This window comes from Neovison vison, chromosome 6 (assembly GCF_020171115.1).
Source record: "Neovison vison isolate M4711 chromosome 6, ASM_NN_V1, whole genome shotgun sequence".
In the NCBI taxonomy this organism is placed as follows: Eukaryota; Metazoa; Chordata; class Mammalia; order Carnivora; family Mustelidae; genus Neogale; species Neogale vison.
Genome location: NC_058096.1, coordinates 202,495,881 through 202,514,725, shown reverse-complemented (window position 1 = coordinate 202,514,725; position 18,845 = coordinate 202,495,881). Strand labels below are relative to the sequence as shown.

Genomic DNA, 18,845 nt, shown 5'->3' with positions numbered 1-18,845 from the left:
GAAGAGAAAGTACCACTTCTGAACAGTTGCCAGGGGCCCAGCCCTGCTTGGGGATTTACACCCCGTGTTATGAGAGGCCATCGAGGGCTCTTCCGAGGCTGATAGCCTGTGACTCAGCAAAGTGACGATACCTATGCCCTGGCCCATGGGAGCTGAGCACTCACCAGGTGTCCACCCTGGCTGAGGTTTCCCACACCTCATCTCACCTAACTGTGACTCAGCCCCTGACATGGGTCTGTCATGAGCAGAAAGGTGTGGTCGATGCCTAGGGTCATACAGTTAGCAGGTGACATAGCCCGGGTTTGCTCCCCGGCCTCAGGAGGCCCTTCCAAGGTGGGGAGCAGGCACGTTATAGGGACACAGAGGCAAGCTTGTGTGGCCCCTGCCCTGGCCAGCCCAGTGTGGCGCTCAGGAACAGTTCTGCCGTGCACAGTGGCTCCAGCTGAGCTTGGCTTGTTCTCCCCAGGGTCATGAGAGGTGACCCTCCCCAGGGTCCCTGGTCATCGGGCTTGTCTCTGGATGGAAGCCCACCTGAATCCTTCCTCTACCCTTGGCACAGTGTGGCCTACACTGCCTCAGCCTCTCTGCCCCTCTTCGGGTGCACCACACTTCCCCTTGAAGTTTCCAGAACAGAAAGACTGGCTGATGCCAGTGTGTGCTCACAGCCCTTGAGCTCATATGTCTGCATAATCCCGAGGGCCCAGAAAGTCCTTCCTGGTATCTAATTTAAGTCTTTCTGGCTCCCACAGCATGCTACCAGCCCTGCTCTAAAGTCATGGTTCTCAAGAAGGTGTGATTTTTGCTCTCTTGCCCCTCCCCTACCGAGGACATTTGGCAGTCTGGAGATATCTTTATCTGCCACAACTTGAGGGAGAGGAGTGCTCTTGGCATCTAGTGTGTAGAGGGCAGGCGTGCTGCTAAACATCCTGCAAGGCACAGGACAGTCCTTACAGCAAGGAATTATCTGGGCCGAGGGGAAGGAGTGTTGAGATTGAGAACTGCTGATATAAAACATGGGCTTTGGAGCAGGGCAGTTTGGTTCAAATCCTGACCCTGCCATTCCCTAGCTGTGTACCTTTTGGGCAAGCGGTCTCCCCTGTCTTTGAGATGCAGTTTTGCTCTTCACCCAAAGTGGCACTAATAGTGGTCCTGACCTTGTGGGGTCTTGAGGACTGAGCGGATTGAACACATTCATGGGGTGCCGGGGCCTGACCCTGGGGAGGCTCCATCCGTGATAACCATTATTCTTCCTTTCCATGTTCTAAGGTGAATCTTAGGGTGTGGGAGCAAAGGTCTTGCGGTTAGACCCGGAGATCCAAAAGGGTACAGCCTAGCATGAAGCGGGCTAACTGTTGATGCTGAGGGAGAGGATAAGTTGGCCACTGTGGACCTGGAGGAAAGAATCTGAAAGGAAACTTGATCCCAGGTAGGCAGAAATCACCTGAAGCTCATCTCCACCCCCCTTCTCTCCAGTCCAGCCCCAGGGAAGCCATGGGGTGGGGGTAAGAGGACCAGGACACACAACACTCTAATGAATACGGTTCCTCAGCTCAGGGAATTGCTCTGGATTCACAGCTGGGTGTCAGGGAGAAGTGGTGTGTGAGTGGATGCAACCAAGACAGGGAGAGACATGAGGGTGGGTGGGAAATGGCATTTGGGCCCAGGACACAGCATGTGTGAAGGGTAAGGCATAAGGCTTGTTTCCCAGATGATATTCCATGTGGCCAGAGGAGTCCAGTTTGGTGGAAAGAGCCTACCCTCTTGGGACATCAGGACAAGGAAACTGGACATACGTGTTTTCAAAACAGGTCCCCCTTCCCAGGTATAGGGTACCAGGACCCTCTTTTTCTCTGTGGTACAATGAATCATTATAATTTTGCTCTTTCCAGTCCAGCCCACCCTCCCCCCCTTAAAATAGAGTTTTGGGATCCGCATCTCTGCCAGGGCTCTCCATCCCCGGAGGCCTCACTAGACTCTTCCCCCCTCCCAATCCACCCACTGTCCAGTGACCCACCTGCTCTGGCCCGTTCTCCCCACCCATCTTCCACAACCCAGGGTCCTCCCACTGGCACAGGTGGTAGCTCCGCTGTTCCCATCTATTCTCCCAGGAGCCCACTCCATTGGAAGAGCTGCCACCAACGTACTCCTTGAGACCAAAGTCCTAGCCATGACCTGTCTCTGCCATGAGTCCCTTGATCAACTTGGTCCTCCTCAGGAATTGCCCCCCATTTCCAACCATTGGGCTTCAGCTGGGAAGAGCTGTCTCTCCATCCCTTCTAGGTCTTCTCCCAGAAGGCCTGGGACCTGGAACCCTCTTCTTTGCCTCTGGAAAAATGAAATTTCTTTGCAGTATGGCGCCATCGGCTTTTCCCTTTTTGAGCTTTTGGGGCAAGCTAATGGGATCCTTGGGTACCTCTCCATCCCCGGACTTTAGGCCCAGAGGGTACCCAGTGAAGAAATGAATGAGTGAACGAATGAATGAGTTATGCCTGGCCACCGAGTTTCCAGTACAGATAGGAGCCTTGGGCTCCTACTGGGGGCGGTGGGGAGTTCTGGAAAGTGGGGGCAGGAGAGCAAAAGACTGGGGGATCAAGGTAGGGGCTGCTCTTAGAATCGCTGGACCAGCAGCGACAGACCAGCGAGAGCCTCCCCCGCTGGAGTCTTCCCAGCTCGTCTCCAGGGCAGGGCCGGGACCAGCCGGCCTGGCGGCGGGCACTGGGCCCGGCGGCGTCCACACTCCAGCCAACAGGAAGAGAGAGCGAGCGAGGCCGGGCGCGGCGGGCCAGCTGGCCTGTGGGGAGTCCCGGGCGTGGGCGTTGGGAGCTGGGGAAGCCCCGCCGGCGCCTCCCCGCTTCGGTGTGCGAGAGGTGGGGAGAGCGCCCCCCTCCCGCCGGCCTCAGCGTCCTCCTCCGTAAAGTGGGGCGCCTTCTGAGGGGCTGAGGGCGGACGGGGGCCGAGGCGTGCTGCGGCGGGCAGAGAGCGACCGGCACCCGGAGGCGGAGGCCGGGACCCCCTCCTCGCGGCGGCGGGGGCGGGGCCGTGGGGGGGCTGGCCCTGGAGGAGGCGGGCCCTGAGTGGGGGCGGGGCCGGGGCCGGCACCTAGGTGAGGTCGCGCCGCCCGGCCCCCTTGCACTTCCGTGTGCAGCGGCGCGCGAGAGGGAGGCGGCGGCCCTGGGATCCCTGGAGCGACCCCCGGCATTCGCCCGCCGTGCTGAGGTCCGAACGGGACTCTCCGGCCTACCGGCCCGTCCGGGTCGGGCCCGCACCGACCCCCGTCCCCGCGCGCGCCCGGGAACGGCGCGGGGAGCTGGACCTCAGCCGCCGCGACCCCTGGCGCCTGGCGGTGCGCGGGAGGTGAGTGAGGGCCGGGCCCCGACGTGGGATCCCGGCTACCCCTGGGGCGCGCCGCCCCTCCCTTCCCCCCTCCCCGATCCGGTTCCCGTTTCCGAAACTGAGAAACTGAGTCGCTACCGGCGAAAGTCCCGTCGCGCCCCGAGACCGACCGGTGCCTCGGTTCCCCGTCCGTCGGTCTGTCCCTCCCTCCGTGCAGCGGTGGGGGTCGAGGCCCTTTCGTCGGTCTGCTCCCGGCCCCGTCACCCGCTTGTGTGCCCCACTAGACCCTCGGAGCGTTCGCCCGTCCCTCGCGAATCCCCGGGGCCCTCGGTGGGTCCATCTGTCCCCACCCCCTCTACGTTCCCGCGTCCGCGTCTTTCTCGTCTGGATGGGTCAGTCCGTAGCCCTCCGCGTGCCCCACCCCCACCGCACCTCCCGCAGCCCCCTGGATCCTGTGCTCCCGGAGCCGCGCCCCGGGCCCACGCTCGTCGCCCCCTGCCGGTCCCGCCGCCCCTCCTTTTCTACTGCGGAGGAGAGGCTACAGGCCGCCCGCCCGGCCTCGCCGCCCGCGTCTGAGTCCCTGCCGGGCCCAGCCCGCGCGGCGCCTCCTCCTTGCTCTCCCTCTTCTTCCAGTCTGGGTGTCTCTCTATGCCTTTCTCCATCTGTCTCCGGGCTGGGCGTGGCTCCAGTCTCCACCATTCCCCCCCCCTTACCGCCCCGCCCTTACGCCCCTCTGAGTCCCCTCCCCTGGTGGCTCCTTCCAGGTCCCGTCGATCCGGGCCCCTCCGCAATCCAGACGCCACCCCCGCGTGGGGGCCTGGCCAGGTGAGGGGACGGGGTGGAGGAGAGCCGGGGTGGAAAGGCAGGAGGTGGGCACCGTCAGAACTGTCCCACTTCTCCGACTCTCCCATTTGTCCTTGCCTGGGAGTGGAGAACCCTACTGAGCCCCTCCACTTCCGCCCAGCTAGAAGGATCTGGTGGGGTGGGGGGGCATCCTCTTCTCTGGCCCCTACCCTCTATGGTTGGACTTGACTCCTTGTGCTGAGTCGCCTGTATCTGGGCATGTAGGTATATGATGTATTTGTCTCTCCCTCTGTGTTCTTTGTCACTGTGTCTGTGGTCCTTTTCCACATGGAGTGACTTGCTTGTGTGTGCGTGTGTATGTCTGGGTGTTTCGCGGCTCTGTGTGCCCTTTGCAACTCTGTGCGTACTATGTCCTGGTGTGCTGGCACCAGACTCCTGTGTGTTGGTATGTGTGTGTGTGTGTGTGTGTGTTCTTGTATGCCTGTGTGTCCCTTGTGTGTCTGGAGGGTCCTGTGTTGCACACTGGTTTGTGCCGTGGTGACCCACTGGCCATATACTTTGAGCTGTTAATTTGGGGAGCCAGTGATGTTTGAGTGTCAGCCCCTCACACTTACGAGTGTGTCTGTATGAGTGTGGGTGTGTATGTACACTCCCTTGTCTTCCTTTCCTGCTGCCACAGAGCTGCTGTGACCAGGCTGACCTGGTCACTGAAGGAGGGGATGGGTCCCTTGAGTTTCCTCGTTCCTGCTGTGGATGGAGCTGGGGTGTGGTGGACAGGCCAGTAGAGGGCAGCTCTCTGTGTATGTGTGTGTGTGTCCCTTGCACGCGCACTGTCTGGTTTGGACAGTTGTACCTGGCTATAGAATGGTGTAAGAGATCTGGTGTGTTCTGAGCTGTGGTTGGGAGTGTGTGGAGCCAGTGGGTGACTGGTGAGGACTCACAGTCTGACAGTATCAAACTGCCAGTCTGGGAGTGAGGGAGTCCCAGTGATTGTGGGGAACTGAGAGAGTGGTACCCCTGGTTGACAGCGCTGGAGGAAAGGGGAGACCCAGTGTGTGTGAGAGCAGGGGGGAGGCCGTGAGGTGTGCATGCTGCACCTCAAGCCCAGCCCCGGCTCCTGGGGAGGCTGGGGAAGGCCTCTGTCTCTTACCTTCCTCTGCTCCCCACGGTTGAAGGGGACCGGAGGGCAAGTCTTCGCATTGGCATTGTTGTGACCCAGACCCAAGGCTCTGGACCCAGGAAAGATGTGGGCCCCAATATTCACTGTGCCTCTTATGGGCAAGGGACTGGAGCTAACCTTCTCTAAGGCTGCGGGAGTCCCCTTATCTGCAGAACAGAAGAAGTTGCTGTGAGGACTCAAGGTCTTAGGTCACTGTGCCTCTGGCATGGGCTTGGCTCACAGGCAGAGCTTAGCACATGCTAAGTCTTACTTGGTGACCACTGACTCCCGCCCCCAACTGTATGGTTCCCTGGGCTAATAAAAGCCCAAATAGTCCCCAACCCAGTTTCCTGTCTGTGATGTGTCTGTTGCCCGTCCCGTGCCCTTGACCGCACTGCTTGCAGAAGGGCAGATGGCTGGCAGAGACCTCATGAACCCTGTTCAGCCCACTTGACGCCTGCCCAGTTTCAGCAGCACTGATGGAGGAATAGGGCTGGGGGGTGATTTGGAGCTTGACTGCAGGGTGCTGACACCGTTTAGCTGCCGCAGCTAATTGAAGTTTAAATTAAAATTAGGAATAAAGTACAGCTAGCCCTGAGGGTGCGTCATTCTGCAGGGAGTGGTGATGGGGGTCTTCAGCTGAAGGAGGAGCCGCCATCTGGAGGGAGGGGGGTAGTCTAAGGTGGTCGGACTTGCAGGAAAAGTGCTCAAGTCTTTCTGCCAGGAGACCCGGGATACCTTGCTGCCTTTGCCACTCCTTCCTTCTAGGATCTCTCTGGGCCTCAGTTTTTTCCAGCTGCATAATGGGCCCAAAATTAATAGAATCACCTGGACTAGAAGGTGCAAAATAAGAAATAAGAAAGTGCCCCTGTTCATTTGGTACACCCAGTGTGAGCCCAGCACAGGAGCGGTCAGGCCATGTCACTGGGGCCTTAGAACTTCCCTGGGGAGATGTAGTCTCCTCATTTTAAAGATAAGACAGGCAGAAGCTCAGAGAGATTGCCCCGGACCACAGAGCAGTGGCTGGCCCTACCGTGCGGTCTCCTAAGTCACAGGGCGACCTCTTGCAGACAGGAAGATTAGGAAACGCTTTCTTGCTACGCCTATAGTCTGGAGATGCTCCAAGGGCTGACACACAGTGATCCAACCCCTAGTATGGAGAGGACACATAGCCGGTGTCTTGGAAAAGTTGAGTCCAACACCCTGTTTCACAGGAGAGAAAGCCGAGTCCAAAGAGGCGGAGGTCTCCAAGCCAGACGGGGCCGACTGAGGGGGAGAGCCTGTGTGGCGGTGCCTCCCAGCTCAGCTGCTTCCTCTTGTTCCTGCAGGTCTGCCTGGACCCTGCCGAGGTGAGGGCGGTGGGCCTATCTCTGGTGGTGGCTGTGTGGCGGTGGCTGCAGCAGGAGCCAGCACTGAGGGCAAGGGGAAGCCAGGAGCCCCAGGTAAGACTGCATCCTCCTGGACATAGGGACAGTGTGCAGGGGGTGGCCCTCCTCTTTGGGCTCTTCCCCTTCTGCTGGGGTGGGGGCTGGGTGGGGTGTGGGGAGGGTCCCACAAAGCCTTCAGGCTGGGTATGGGGCCTGGGTGCCCGGAGGGGGCAGCAGTTTGCCTGGAGCTCTGAGGCCTGGGCCTGCCAGCACTTTGGGGTGAGGAGTGGGGCCGCTTTGCTGGTCAGTTAGAAAGAAGCTGGTGTGTGTCCCACGGCTTGGGGGTAGGTGTATCAGCTTTTCTGTGGTCCCTTGGTGTGGCCTCAGGCTGTCTTCATCATTGTCAAACGGGGGACCTGACGTTTGCCCTGGGCCCTACATCAGGTTGGATATCAAGCTGAGAATGGAAAGAGGTCTCCTGCATTCTCTTCCACACCCCAGTTCCTTCATTTCTCCAGGCTCTCTGGGGCAGAGGCGAGCCTCAAAAATCCCCCTCCCCAGCCCCCAGATTCTGGGTGAGTTAGGGAAGGCTAGGGAAGGCTGCCCTCTCTCAGGCCCCTTGTAAAACTAGAGATTCCTTTCTTTGGAACCATACTTGCCTCCTTTAGCCCGCATTGCAGTGAAAACAGTCCCGCGAGTTACCCACTGAGTGTCCAAAGTCCAGTGGACAAGATTCTGTGGGTGTGGTGGCATTGATGACAGCACCTGGAACCTAGGGAGTGACACTGGGGAGGGGGCGGCCAAGGTGGTCTTTCCTCCAGGAGGCCTCCCTGATCAGCCCCCACTCCCCTTCCCACTGTCTGTTGGGCACCTATAGGTTTGGGGAGGGGGTGGTGAATGGACCAGTGGGGGCTGGGCTCTCAGAGCTGAAGTCTGGGAGGCAGGGGAAGGAGGAGGTCAGGGTCTTGGCTCCTGGGATGGGAGTGGGGATTGAACAAGGCCAGGGTCATCCCTGGGTCTGCTGTTTATTCAACTTAACCACCAAACCCAGAGGGCAGGAGGTAACCTGTTCTTGGCTGGCTGGGGGCCTCCGCTCCCTGAGGTCAGGGGGCCACGCTCTCCCAGCACTGAGCCTCATTCCCTAAGAAGTTCACCCAGTTCGTCTTGCAGTCCGCCCACTTTCAAAGCTCAAACATCACTTACCCAGCCGGCGCCGACCTCGGAGTGCTCACACAAGGACAGAGAAACGGAGCTGCCCTCAGCGCCCGTGCCTACAAAGCCTCGAGTGCCCACACACACACCACACATGCACGCACACGTCCACGGCTTTTCACACGCACTCACCCACAGGCACGCTCAGGCACGCATGCAGATGCTCGCCCAGTCATCCTTGCACACAGAAGCCTGCCCACACACACCACACTGCCCATTCTGGGTCAGGAAGGGGGAGTCCTCGGTCAGGGTCACCACCCCTGCCTGCGACCGGCACAGAGGGTGAGGTTTGAGGTGTGGCTGTGACCACAGGTGCTCCAGGTGGCCTGGCAACACTGGCAGGTGGGTTCTGCCCCGGCGGTCACCTGCCAGCCTGCTCACTCGGACCGGACCCCGGGCTGACCAGGACTCGGTGCAGGGGAGCTGGGGATGAGGGCGAGGGACCACATGAGCTGTGCCAGCACTGCTTGTGGCCGCTGCCACAGAGGAGGAAGTGGGCTGCTTGTGGTCATGGGCCAAGGTGCTCGCAGGTGGATGGGGGTCCGGTCAGCCCCTCTGTCCCCCATAGCATCCATGCCTGGTGGAAGAGGGGTTGCTGGGATCTGGCGACTGGGAGGCAAGCAGGCTGCTTCTCCCAGGGCGGTGTGTGCACTTGCCAAAGCCTGGGCCCAGGGAGAGGCCTGTCCATCCGAGGTGTTTCTGGAGACTCACTTCCCCTGGGCTGCTCAGGAAGTGGTTTCAGAATGGGACTGACCAGCCCGCTGTCTGTGGCCTGCCCCGCCCTGGCCTTGCCTGTGAGGGGAGCAGCGCCTGGCCCGTGGGTTAGGCTGACTGACCAGGCTTCCCACGCCAGGGCTGATTGGGCCTTGACGGAGGCCCAAGGAGAGGGGTCGTGGGGTGAGGCCATGAAGTCCCCTGCAGCCCCCAGAACCCCAGTTCCTCCTTCCCTCTGAGCTGTACCCTGAGGCTCAAAGCCTAACTGGTAGGCACGGCGGCCTTGTGTGAATTGGCAGCCTCTGAGTTGCCTCTCTGGGATTAGGCAGCTCCGAGGAGCTGTATGAAAGAACCTGGGCAAGTGGCTTTGGTTCCTGGTGCCTCATTTTTCTTCTCTGACAATGAGACAATGATGGCATCCATCTTCATGGGCTGGTGCCGAAAACTACAGATAATGTATGCAAAGCGGTGAGCGTCGTGCCTGGCACTTTATTAGTGTTTAAAGATTGGAAACTGTAGTTACGTAAAGCACTTAGCACTCGGTTTGTGGTAACTACCCCAGAAAACAGCAAGTGGTCTTGGTGACGGGGTTAGTATTGTCTGAAGTCCTGGACCCCCGCCCAGCATCCCAGGGCCTGGTGGCCACACAGCCCGGCCAAGCAGCCAGGGCTCAGGCTCTCTGGTTCCCCCTCGCGTCCGCCTCCCACTGGCAGGCCTGCAGGGTGGGAGCCGGGGTGGAGCAGCTGCGCCCACTCAACAGCCCAGCCCCCTCACTGCCTTCAAAGGGAGAAAAATAGCTCTCATGACAAGTGGATGCGGGAAGAGAAAGGCAGCTGCCTGCTGCCCCCTCAGGCCTCCCCCTCCCCCTCTATGGTCCCCCACGGGACTCTTGGAGAAGCTGAGGCTGGTGATGAGGGGCGGACGGTGAGCCCTCCTGTGGGCCTGCCTACCCTTCAGAGTCTGCCTGTGAACTGGGAAGGGGGTGGATATCCAGGGCCTGGGGCTAGAAATCCCCCGCCTCCTGCACACGTATCCCTATCTACATCCTTGACACTTGGCAGCTGGTGGCGGGGACCTGCCTAGCGTGGGGACCTGCAGAGGGTCAGTGCAGGGAGGGGGAGCCCTTTGCTAGAGTATGGCTGTGGTAATGATGGTGGTATGGTATGGAGGGAGCGAGCTGGGCAGGAGCCTGGGCCAGGACTGTGAGCCAGGGCATGCTGGAGGTTTAGGAGCAAGACCTCTGTGGGCATCAGACAGACCTGGGGTCGAGTTCTCACTTGGTATTTACTAGCTGGGTACTCTTGAGCCAGCAGCTGGACTGCTTTGAGCCTCCGCGGCCTCATCTGTGCAATGGGCAGATCAGGGAGTTTCCATCAGAGACCTAACGGATAAGGAAGAAGCCTGTGTTTCAGGAGAGGGGGCAGGAAGACAGAACAGCAAGTGCAGAGGCTCCTAAGCAGGAAGGAACCCGGCTGCTCAGGGAACTGAAAGGGGTCACTGCGGCTGGGCCAGAGGAACGAGGGGAGGGCAGTGGCTGAGGAGGAGGTCAGGGAGGTAATGGAAGCAGCTTGGGTGGGTCAGGCCCAGGAGGGGCGTCTGGGCTTATTGGAAAGGGAGTGCTGAGATCTGCTTTATGGGGGAGAGGGGCTATGGGGCCCGAGCAGAGGATGGAAAGCAGGCAGGTGCAGAGCCTGGGGAAGGTGTTGGTGCCAGGATGGGGACAGTGGTGGAGAGGAGACGTCTTCAGGGTAGAGTGCAGGACAGAACTGAGAGCAATGCGGTGTGGGGAAGAAGGCTTCCACCCTTCCCCCACCTCCCACCCTGCTAGGAGAGGAGGGGGCACTTGCTTGGGGGAACACCAGGAGGCCGGCTTCACATGTATTTGAGGACCCCATAGATCCCGGTGAGGTTGGGGCATCAGGTGGGCCCACAGGCAGGCCTGCAGTTGGGGGGCCTGGGCTGAAAGTGGAGACCCGAGAGTCAAGAGGTAGCAGATGAGCCTGGGCAGGGGAGGATGGGGTTCGGATGGTCTTTGGTGGGGAAATTCTAGAGCCCCTGGGTACAGGGCTGGATGGCTGTCCCTCGAAGGTCCCTGCCCAGGTGTCCAGGAGGGCAGGCTTGTGGTGGCTGAGCCACTGTTTTCACAACAGCCCCGGAAGCTTTGGATCATGTCGCCGGCTTGTTGGGTCAACAGGCACAGTGAAGCGGCGAGGCCAGATGTCTTCTTGCTGTGGGCTGCAGGGGCGAGGAGCGGGGCCAGGGCAGGGGTGGGGGGAGAGAGGAGGATTGCAGGGGCTTCCAGGACCAGGGCTGGAGAAAGCTTCTCAGTCTCCATTGTTAAGACGGGGAGACTGAAGCCCTGAGGGTCAGCTGGGGGTTTCAAGCTGCCTTTGCTCCATCGGGTCTCTTTCCAGGGCAGCAGCCCAGAGCTGGGCACTATAGGGGTTGGAGGCTCGGGGAGCCCCTTTGCCCACTGATCCGAGAAGTTTAGGGTGTACCTGTGGCGACAGGAAGACGGAAATGGGCAGTGGGGCGGGTGGGGAGAGGGCCCGGTGTGGGGCTGGGATGGCGGTGGTGGTGAGGATGATGCTCTTGCACTCAGGACAGCCTCTAAGGCAGGGCAAGATCATTCCCTTTTGGGAGGAGGTCAGAGCGCTTTGGCCAAGCTCACGGGGCCCTGAGGGCCTATCGGGTCTAAACTAGACCTGTCCAGCCCACACCCAGGCCCCCACTGCTAAGTTCCCATGTTCACTGCGTGCCGTGGGATGGGACAGCATGGCCCTGCCTCGCTCCCAGCTCCTCCCTGTCCCCAGAGTGGGGAGGTGCGATAGGGGCCCTGCTCACCTTGTGGAGACGGACGGCAAAAGCCTTTGGGGGGCATCTCACCTCTTCTCAAGCAAGGATCGATGTCAACAAAGGGGAGAACCATGGGTACAGAGGGACAGGGTGGGAGAGTGGACATGGGCCTTCCCTGTGGAGGCTCGGGAGCCCTTCCCCCGCCCGAGACACACCCATGCCCTCACCCCACAGGAGGCCAGGTGGCCTGTTCCAGGTTTAGAACTGGAGGGTCCCTCTCGGCCTCCCCCTGGGGCTGCCCCATCAGCTTTGTGGTTTTGGATGAATTGCTCCGTCTCTCTTTGTCAGGTTCTGCCCAGTGAGTCTGGAGCTCAATGGTGGTCACGTGTCGGGCGCCTGGTATGGCTGTCCTGCCCGCAACAGGTGTACGCCCTCCCCTCCTCCTGCACGCCAGGCCTGTGACTGCCACCTGTGACCCCTAGCCTCGTCCTCGGCCTCTGCGGTCCCCTCAGACAGGTGGGTGGGGAGGCCTGCCCTGCTCCGTGCCTGACTGGTTCACTCCTTCCCTCGTGCACTTTGGACTTTGCTCTGGGCCAGGAGGGACTCTCTCTGCCTCCCTCAGTGGGGAGGCCAGGGCCTGCCCAGCACCCGGCTGCCGTTCTCTCCTTTGCCATTACCCCAGCTTTTTTACCTCAAAAAAGGTCCATTTGGACTTCCCTGGTGCCAGCCCCTAGTCGGACATGTGTGGTCCTTCCAGGCTTCTGTGTTTATGCCTGTGTCGGCATGGAGCATCTCTGCCGTGTTTACCTTATGCTCTTGGCCTGCCGTGTGCGGCCGGATCTCTCTGTGCTGGGGAATGCGTGAGGGCGTCAGTGTCCTGTGTGGCCCCCGCGTGGGCCTGGATGTCTGTCAACATGTGAGAGCGGGGGAAGGGGGGTGGTTTCTTAGTGTGTGTCACTGAGTCATCATAGGAGTGTGCGTATGTGCCTGTGGTCACGTGTGTCTAACTGCAAGCAGGGTTCCCCGTGCGTGACTGTGTGTTTGGGTTGGTGGGTGTGCCCGTGTGTGCACACATGTGTGGTTATTCTGGGAGAGGCCCTAGTGTCCCCCCCCAGCCCAGCTCCTCACAGAGGCCCCCTTGTCCTCAGTCTTGACGGGGTCTTTGTTCCTCCCTTGGGGGTACCTGGAGCCCTCCCTCCCACCGAGCCCAGGGCTTTTCCAACCTAGGACTAGCTGAGTGACTCAAGGCCTGGGGCTGGTGTGGACTTAGCCCCCGGGAGGGCCTAGCTCATCCCTGTCCCTGCCGGGTGCTGGCAGGAGCCAGTGAGCCCCTGAGAGTAGGGTCCCAAGTCTTGCCCCTCAGACTCTTCCAGCCCCTCTGGCCTGGTGAGCCAGCTGCACCCCTGCACGTCCGTCAGAGGGAACCCCGTCGTGATCCCCATCACACCCCTGCGCCTCTCACTCCGTTCCTTGCACTTACTGCCTGAGCAGTGGTCACATCGTTCTCTGATACATATTTATGTGACTGTCCCCACCAAGCTGTGAGTTCCATGGCCTGGTGTGTCTTATCACTGTGGTGCCTGCCAGTGGAGCCTTCGTGACTAACGGCCCCCTAGCCCATTGCGTGCGGGCTTCTGTTGCCGCCAGCCCATGTTTTCCTGGGAAGAGGGCCCGTGTCCCTTGTTGGCTCTCAGGGTGTCGCTACCCCTTTGGCTGTTGCAGAAGCTTCATTCATGCTGCCCAGGTCTCACCTGTGACTCCCACTGGATCCCAGCCCAGGAATAGGATTTTTTAATGTCCCCAGGACATTCAGCTGTGTAGCCAGGGCTGAGAAGCCAGAGCCAGGGGCAGAGACTGTGCCAGAGAATAGACCCAGGTCCCCAGCATGAACTTCCCAGACATGAACAGCTGCATAGGGTGCCTGGGGGAGGTACATGGGGTAGAGGAGCAGCTGGCTTTCTCGGGGAGGAGGAAACAGTTCCCCAGGGTTGGCCTTCAGAACTGTCTGGAAGGATATATAGGAATTAGGGAGGACATACTGGCTGAGGGAATAGGATATGCAAAACAAGGGGGCTAGAAAACAAAACCGGAGTTCACAGAGTAGCCAGAGGTGAGGTCTGAGCTGGAGAGCAGGCCACAGCCTGCCTGAGGTTTGGGCTTTCTCCAAGGGCAGTGGGAGCCCAGGAGGTTCCATGGGTTGGGGAGGGACCAGGAATGGTAGCAACTGGGTAAAAGGAGAAGAATTCACTGCCCTGGTTGGTCTGTGTGGTGTGAGGGAGGGGCCAAGAAGGAGCACAGTGAGGGGTAAGGTGCTAGATCTGGGGAGGAGCAGGTGTTGGGAGCATCCCCTGCTCTGGGACTTGGCTGTGACCTGAGACCATAGTAGGGCCTCCTCCCAGGACAGGACTGGGCATAAGGAGGCTAGGGCACAGGCCCTGGTGGAAGGGCATGAGAAGGGCCTTGCTAGCCCTTCCCCTCCCCCACCTCCTGTTCTTCTTGCTGAGCCCATTTCCTGGGTTGTGAAACCCCTGTGGCCTCCTTGACTTGCTTCCGTGTGGGAAGGCCATCTGGGGAGGCCAGCCTCCCTGTCAAGCCCGGCCCCTTTGCCCTGTTGGAGCTCTGCCCGAGCCAGCCAGTCCCTCCTGCTGCTCACACTGCCTCTCACTGTCCTTCCCTCCCACTGTCTGGGCCTTGTGTGTCCTCCTGCTTCATTCATCCTTCAAGGCCCACGTGGGCTGCACCTTGAACTCCCCCCCCAAGGCAGGGTTTGATCCCTAGGAGAGCCCGGGCTGACTCTGACTCCCGCTTTGCTGCCATCTCCAGCCGGCTTTGACCTGCAGCAGGTGGTGCCTTCATGCACTGGCGGCAGGGGCTGGCCCCAAGGTTGGGCAGGTATGAGTGAGAAAGGGCTGCATGGGGTGGGGTGGCGCACATCTTCTGCCCCCAGCAGTCTGTTCTTGGAAGAGCAGATCCAGCTGGTGCCTCAGCTTCGCTGGCTGGGCTGGCTTTGCTTGACCTCAGCCTGCCCCTTCTTGTTTCCCTGGCGGACGTTCTGAGAGAGCCTCCCTCCACATCTGCTCACGCTCCCCAAGAGCCTGGCTAGGTCTCTCTTCTCAGGGCCCCTCTGCTCCTCTGTCCTACCCTGTGACCTGTGAGGCAGAATCCAAGGCCAGGGAAGGGCTTGGGCAGAGGGGACCAAGTTGGATCTGGGGGCCTGGGGACTCTCACTGCAGGACGTTGCCCTTGGTTTCCCCCTCCCTACGAAGAGGAGGTGGGTATGTTAGTTTCTAAGGACCCATCTCTTGACTCGCTGGATTTTATTTTTCACCATTAATAAAACTATTTTCAAACAAGTTACATGTGATTGCAGTAGAAAAATTAGAAAATACATTTTTTTTGTTCCAGATGACACCCCTCAGGCCATGTCTCCCACCCCACCCCCTTTGCTGGAACACACTCGCGTGCATATGTGTGGAGATACGCAGCATGCACACTTGTCCTCTGCTCCCCGGGAGCTCCAGCCATCGTGGCTGCTCTGGCCATGTCCAGCCTGCCCTGGCTGGCTGGGAACAGGTTTCCATTGCCCTGGAGGAGGCTACCTGCCTGCTCTGGTCTGGCCCAGCACTACCTTTCCTCACTTCTGGGTGGCTGGTCTAGGATGGGGGGGGAGAGTCAGTGGACCCTCATGCCCTGGAACTGGAATTCAGGACAGCCAAGGCTTCCCCAGGTTTTGATAAGCAGAGGCTGGCCTAAGGGGCTGGGACAGGAGGGGAGGGAGGATTTCAGGGGTCAGTATCACCCTCATACAGAGGAGGAGGAGGTCTTCAAGGTTAAGCCGACAGGAGGCTGGGTGAACAAACTTTTTGTGTGCCCCAGGACACCAGCTCCTTTACCCCTCTCCTTGGTTCCTCTGTCCTCACTGTGTGTGTGCGTCGCTCCTGGCATGTTTCTCTGTCTCTCCCTTTGCTCCCTCTCTCCCTTCATCAGTTCTTCCTGGCTGGGCATACTGGAAAGGACATCAGGCAGGCCTGAATTCAAATCCTTGTACCACTTCCTGGCTGTGTGACCTTGGGTAAGTCACTTAGCCTCTCTGCATCTGTTCACTCATCAGTAAAATTGCCACTTCCAGGACAAGCACAGGGATGAAGTGAGCTAATGCCGTGATGGGGTTAATCTGGCATGTGTTGGCCCCAGGGACGGATGGGTCCTTCTTTGAAGTGGGGGTGCTGAGACTCAGCCCTAGATCTTCTGACTGTCCGGTGCTCCCTGCTTCGTAAGGCTGCTTTTGCTGTGGGTTGGAGAAGAGGTCAGTAGACATCAGGAGCCCTCTGGCTCCAGCTGGCTCCAAGGAGCAGGCGCCCATGGAGGTCTGTGGAGGTCTGCCCTTGCCACCTCCACAGCCCTGTGCGGCAGCATGGGGCTGAGTCAGTGGCCTTCCTTTGGGGCCTGTGGGCCTGGGCCTATTTGCATGGGGGCTATAAATAATCGGCACACCTTGCTTTTGTGCTGTTTCTTCACTCCCTGTTTCCCCACCAAGCTGAGACTCTCTGGGAGGTAGATGGGGGGGCGCTGGGTCTGCTGTGCAGGGGGCACCCAGTGTGCAGGGCCCGAGACCTCTCCTAGCATCACATGGTGATGGAAGAAGATGCCCACTCACGGCGACTGTCTCCCTCCTGGGGTCTGGGCAGTGCAGCTAGGCAGAGGGCTCACACTCTAGTTTTTGTCTAGGAAGTTGGGGCTAACCCTAGGGTCACTGCCAGGTAGCCCCAGGGCAGCCCACAGAACCCATGGGTCTCCCTCCTCGCAGCCTGGCTCTACAGGTTTGGGGCAAGAGCTGGGGCTTGCTGTGGTTGTGGTTTCCTTCCAGTGGCTTTTAACTGAGCAGCAGCTGCTCTGATCATGGAGAGCTGGAGGGCAGGTCTGACTGGCAGCCTACAGGGTTGGGCTCTGCCTCCCATTCCGGAGGCTTCTCAGATCCGTCTCCTCCATGCACCCCCGGGGCGGTCCTCATGGTTGGTTCTTGCGAGGCGACCTAGAAGTGGGAGAGGTCATGGAGCCCAGGGGCCATCTAGGTCCGGGGGAGGCTGTGGGGAGGCAGCTTGGCCCCTTGCCCAAAATGGCCAGGTCATTTTGCCGCTGGGCTATCCAGACCCCCTCTCTCCCAGGAACCCAGGTCCCCTGCGACACAACCATTGTTTCTTTTTCCCTGCCTGACTGCCCCCTCAGCCTGCGTTCTCCGAGACATTCGGAGAGCCCATCAGTGCCCCACCTGGGTCTCAAGGTTATCGTGCTGGGAAGCACGAGACCCAGCCATGTCTGCTGGGGTCAGGGCCTAGGATTGTGGGAGCAGACTTAGGGCAAGTGGGTGTTGTCCACAGGCCCAGCTGATCATTCTGCATCCCCCAGGGAGAACTCATCTGGCGGCTCCACAGCTTGGAGCCCCAAACCCAGCCGGGTGGCAGGAGGGACACGGTGTCCATTTTGGCCTGAGAGCTTGGGACACTCACCCAGACGCCTGCATGTAGTCAGCCAGGCCCACGCAGCTTGCTTTTGTCTTCCACGTTAGCTCAGGGCCCACCACATGCCACCCACACACACCTTCCCCATCTCACATACTCACACGTGCTTGAGCCCAGGGAGGAGCCCGCAGCCACCCACGGCCGGCTCCTCCTCACCTACCAAGAGGCGGTGGTGGTTGGCTCGGCCGGTCTTAGGCTGAAGGCTTTGGGACCTGGCCTCAGATGTGAGCTTCCAGCTTCCACACCGGCTTGGCTCGTGCTCCCTCTGAGGCGGAGCCAGGCCTGGGCAGGAGACACGGAGGGCAGACCCCTCCCCTCTGGCTGTGAGCCGCAGAGGGCTAGTGGGGCCCCTGGGCTGGGCTGCAGGCTGAGGTCAGTGTTTCCCGTGAGCTCATCTGGGCTGGGAACAGCAGAGCCGGCTGTTACTCCGGCTGCCTTGCAGAGGAGCTGGGGGACCCGTCCCACGGGCCGGGGGGCTGCTGCACGTGCACACGTATGTGTGGGGGGTTGGGGGTGCGTGTGTGAGGCCACCGCCGTGCAGGCTTGTGTTCAGGAAGGCGTGAGCACGTACGCGTGTGTGTGTGTGCGTGAGGGTTGGCTCAGCCGCACTCCGGGAGTGTCCTCGTGTGTGCGGCTCAGAGCCAGGGCGCGTGTGCGCCTGTGGGCTTGCGCGTGTGACCGTCCTCCAGGAACGACAACATGGTCACCTCCACCGGTGAGCCTCGATCTGAGGAACAGCTAGGAAGAGGGAGATGCAGGGCTGACCTGTGTGGGCAGAAACACAAAGTCAGCGTAGGTTCAACATTAAAATAGTTTTATATTTGGCCAAAAAGAGTCTGAAAGTGCAGGCGACCTCTGTGGGGGAGTGCACCTGACCCCGAGGGGCCCCCAGTTCAGAAGGCGAGGGGTGTGGTCTGGCCTCTCACTGCCCTGCTCCCTGAGTGGACTGGCTGCCTCCTGAGTGGGACCTCGGCTTCAGCTTCTGGCTCAGCTTTGGGCTTTCAGTATCTCATTCTGAAAGTGGGGGTGGTCTTTTTGGCCCTGTTGGTCTGCTTGAGTAGTTAGGGGCAAACTTTGGAACCGAGAAGGCCTGCAGGGTGGCGGGGGTGCCGTCCTGCCCGTCTCTGTCGGCATGTGCTGGGTGCCTGGCCCGTGGTAGGTGCACAGCCGTGGGGTATTAAAGGACGCCTTAAATGACCCCCCCCAAAATAAATGGGTCACAGACTCACCCACCTCCAGGGCCCAGGTAGGTTTTGGAGAGGAGAGTACAGAGGCCTGGAGTGCACTGGTGGGTACTCAGTAAAGGGGGCTGTGCCAGCCAGCTCTCTTACCGGGGATGACACAGATCTAGACTTCCAGAAAACCGCTCGGGTTTCCCACTGGCAGCTAGAACTAGTGCCTTGCCAGCACACTGTGGAGGCCAAACTGAATGCAGTGAGAGCCCCTGGGAGCCCCTGAGCACCTCCCAGGGCTGGCCCTTGCCGCCCAGCCTCACCCCTTCCGTCTCCGCAGCCCCACCGCAGGCCCCGGCATGGCACCGTTCCTGCGCATCGCCTTCACCTCCTATGAGCTGGGCTCCCTGCAGCCCGCCGATGACGCCAGCCAGCCCTTCTGTGCCGTGAAGATGAAGGAGGCGCTCAGCACAGGTAGGACTGGGAACCGGGGCCCAGCGGGCGGCCCCAGAGGGCCTGGGCCTTGTTCCCCTGGAACTTCCTCATGCTCCTCTCCCTGCCCAGCCTGGCTGTGGATGCAGGACCGTTAGTGCCCATAGGGCCTCTAGCACTGGCTACATGGATCCATCCCCAGGAGGGGGATGGAGGCGGCCGGGGCGGGGCAGGGGGAGGCGTGCTTCTGGCTCCTCCCCCGTTGGGGGTGTCCCCCAGCAGTTTCCTCATGTCCATCTGTGTCAGACTCTACGCTGGGCCCTGAGGACACTGCTGT

At 60.2% G+C, this 18,845-nt stretch overlaps 1 protein-coding gene across 2 annotated transcripts in view; it reads left to right on the top strand.

The window, feature by feature from the left end:
- Positions 1-3,217: 3,217 nt before the first annotated feature.
- The window catches only part of PRKCD (protein kinase C delta), a 28,222-nt gene continuing 12,594 nt past the window's right edge, over positions 3,218-18,845 (top strand). Inside the window, exons 1-3 of one of the 2 annotated variants that reach the window (XM_044253387.1) lie at positions 3,218-3,354; positions 6,625-6,738; positions 18,417-18,550. In XM_044253387.1, coding sequence (XP_044109322.1) covers positions 18,436-18,550 — 115 coding nt within the window. In that variant the 5' untranslated portion in view covers positions 3,218-3,354; positions 6,625-6,738; positions 18,417-18,435. Of the gene's footprint in view, positions 3,355-6,624; positions 6,739-11,796; positions 11,902-18,416; positions 18,551-18,845 lie in introns of those variants that run through there. The other variant, XM_044253388.1, reaches the window with a different exon arrangement.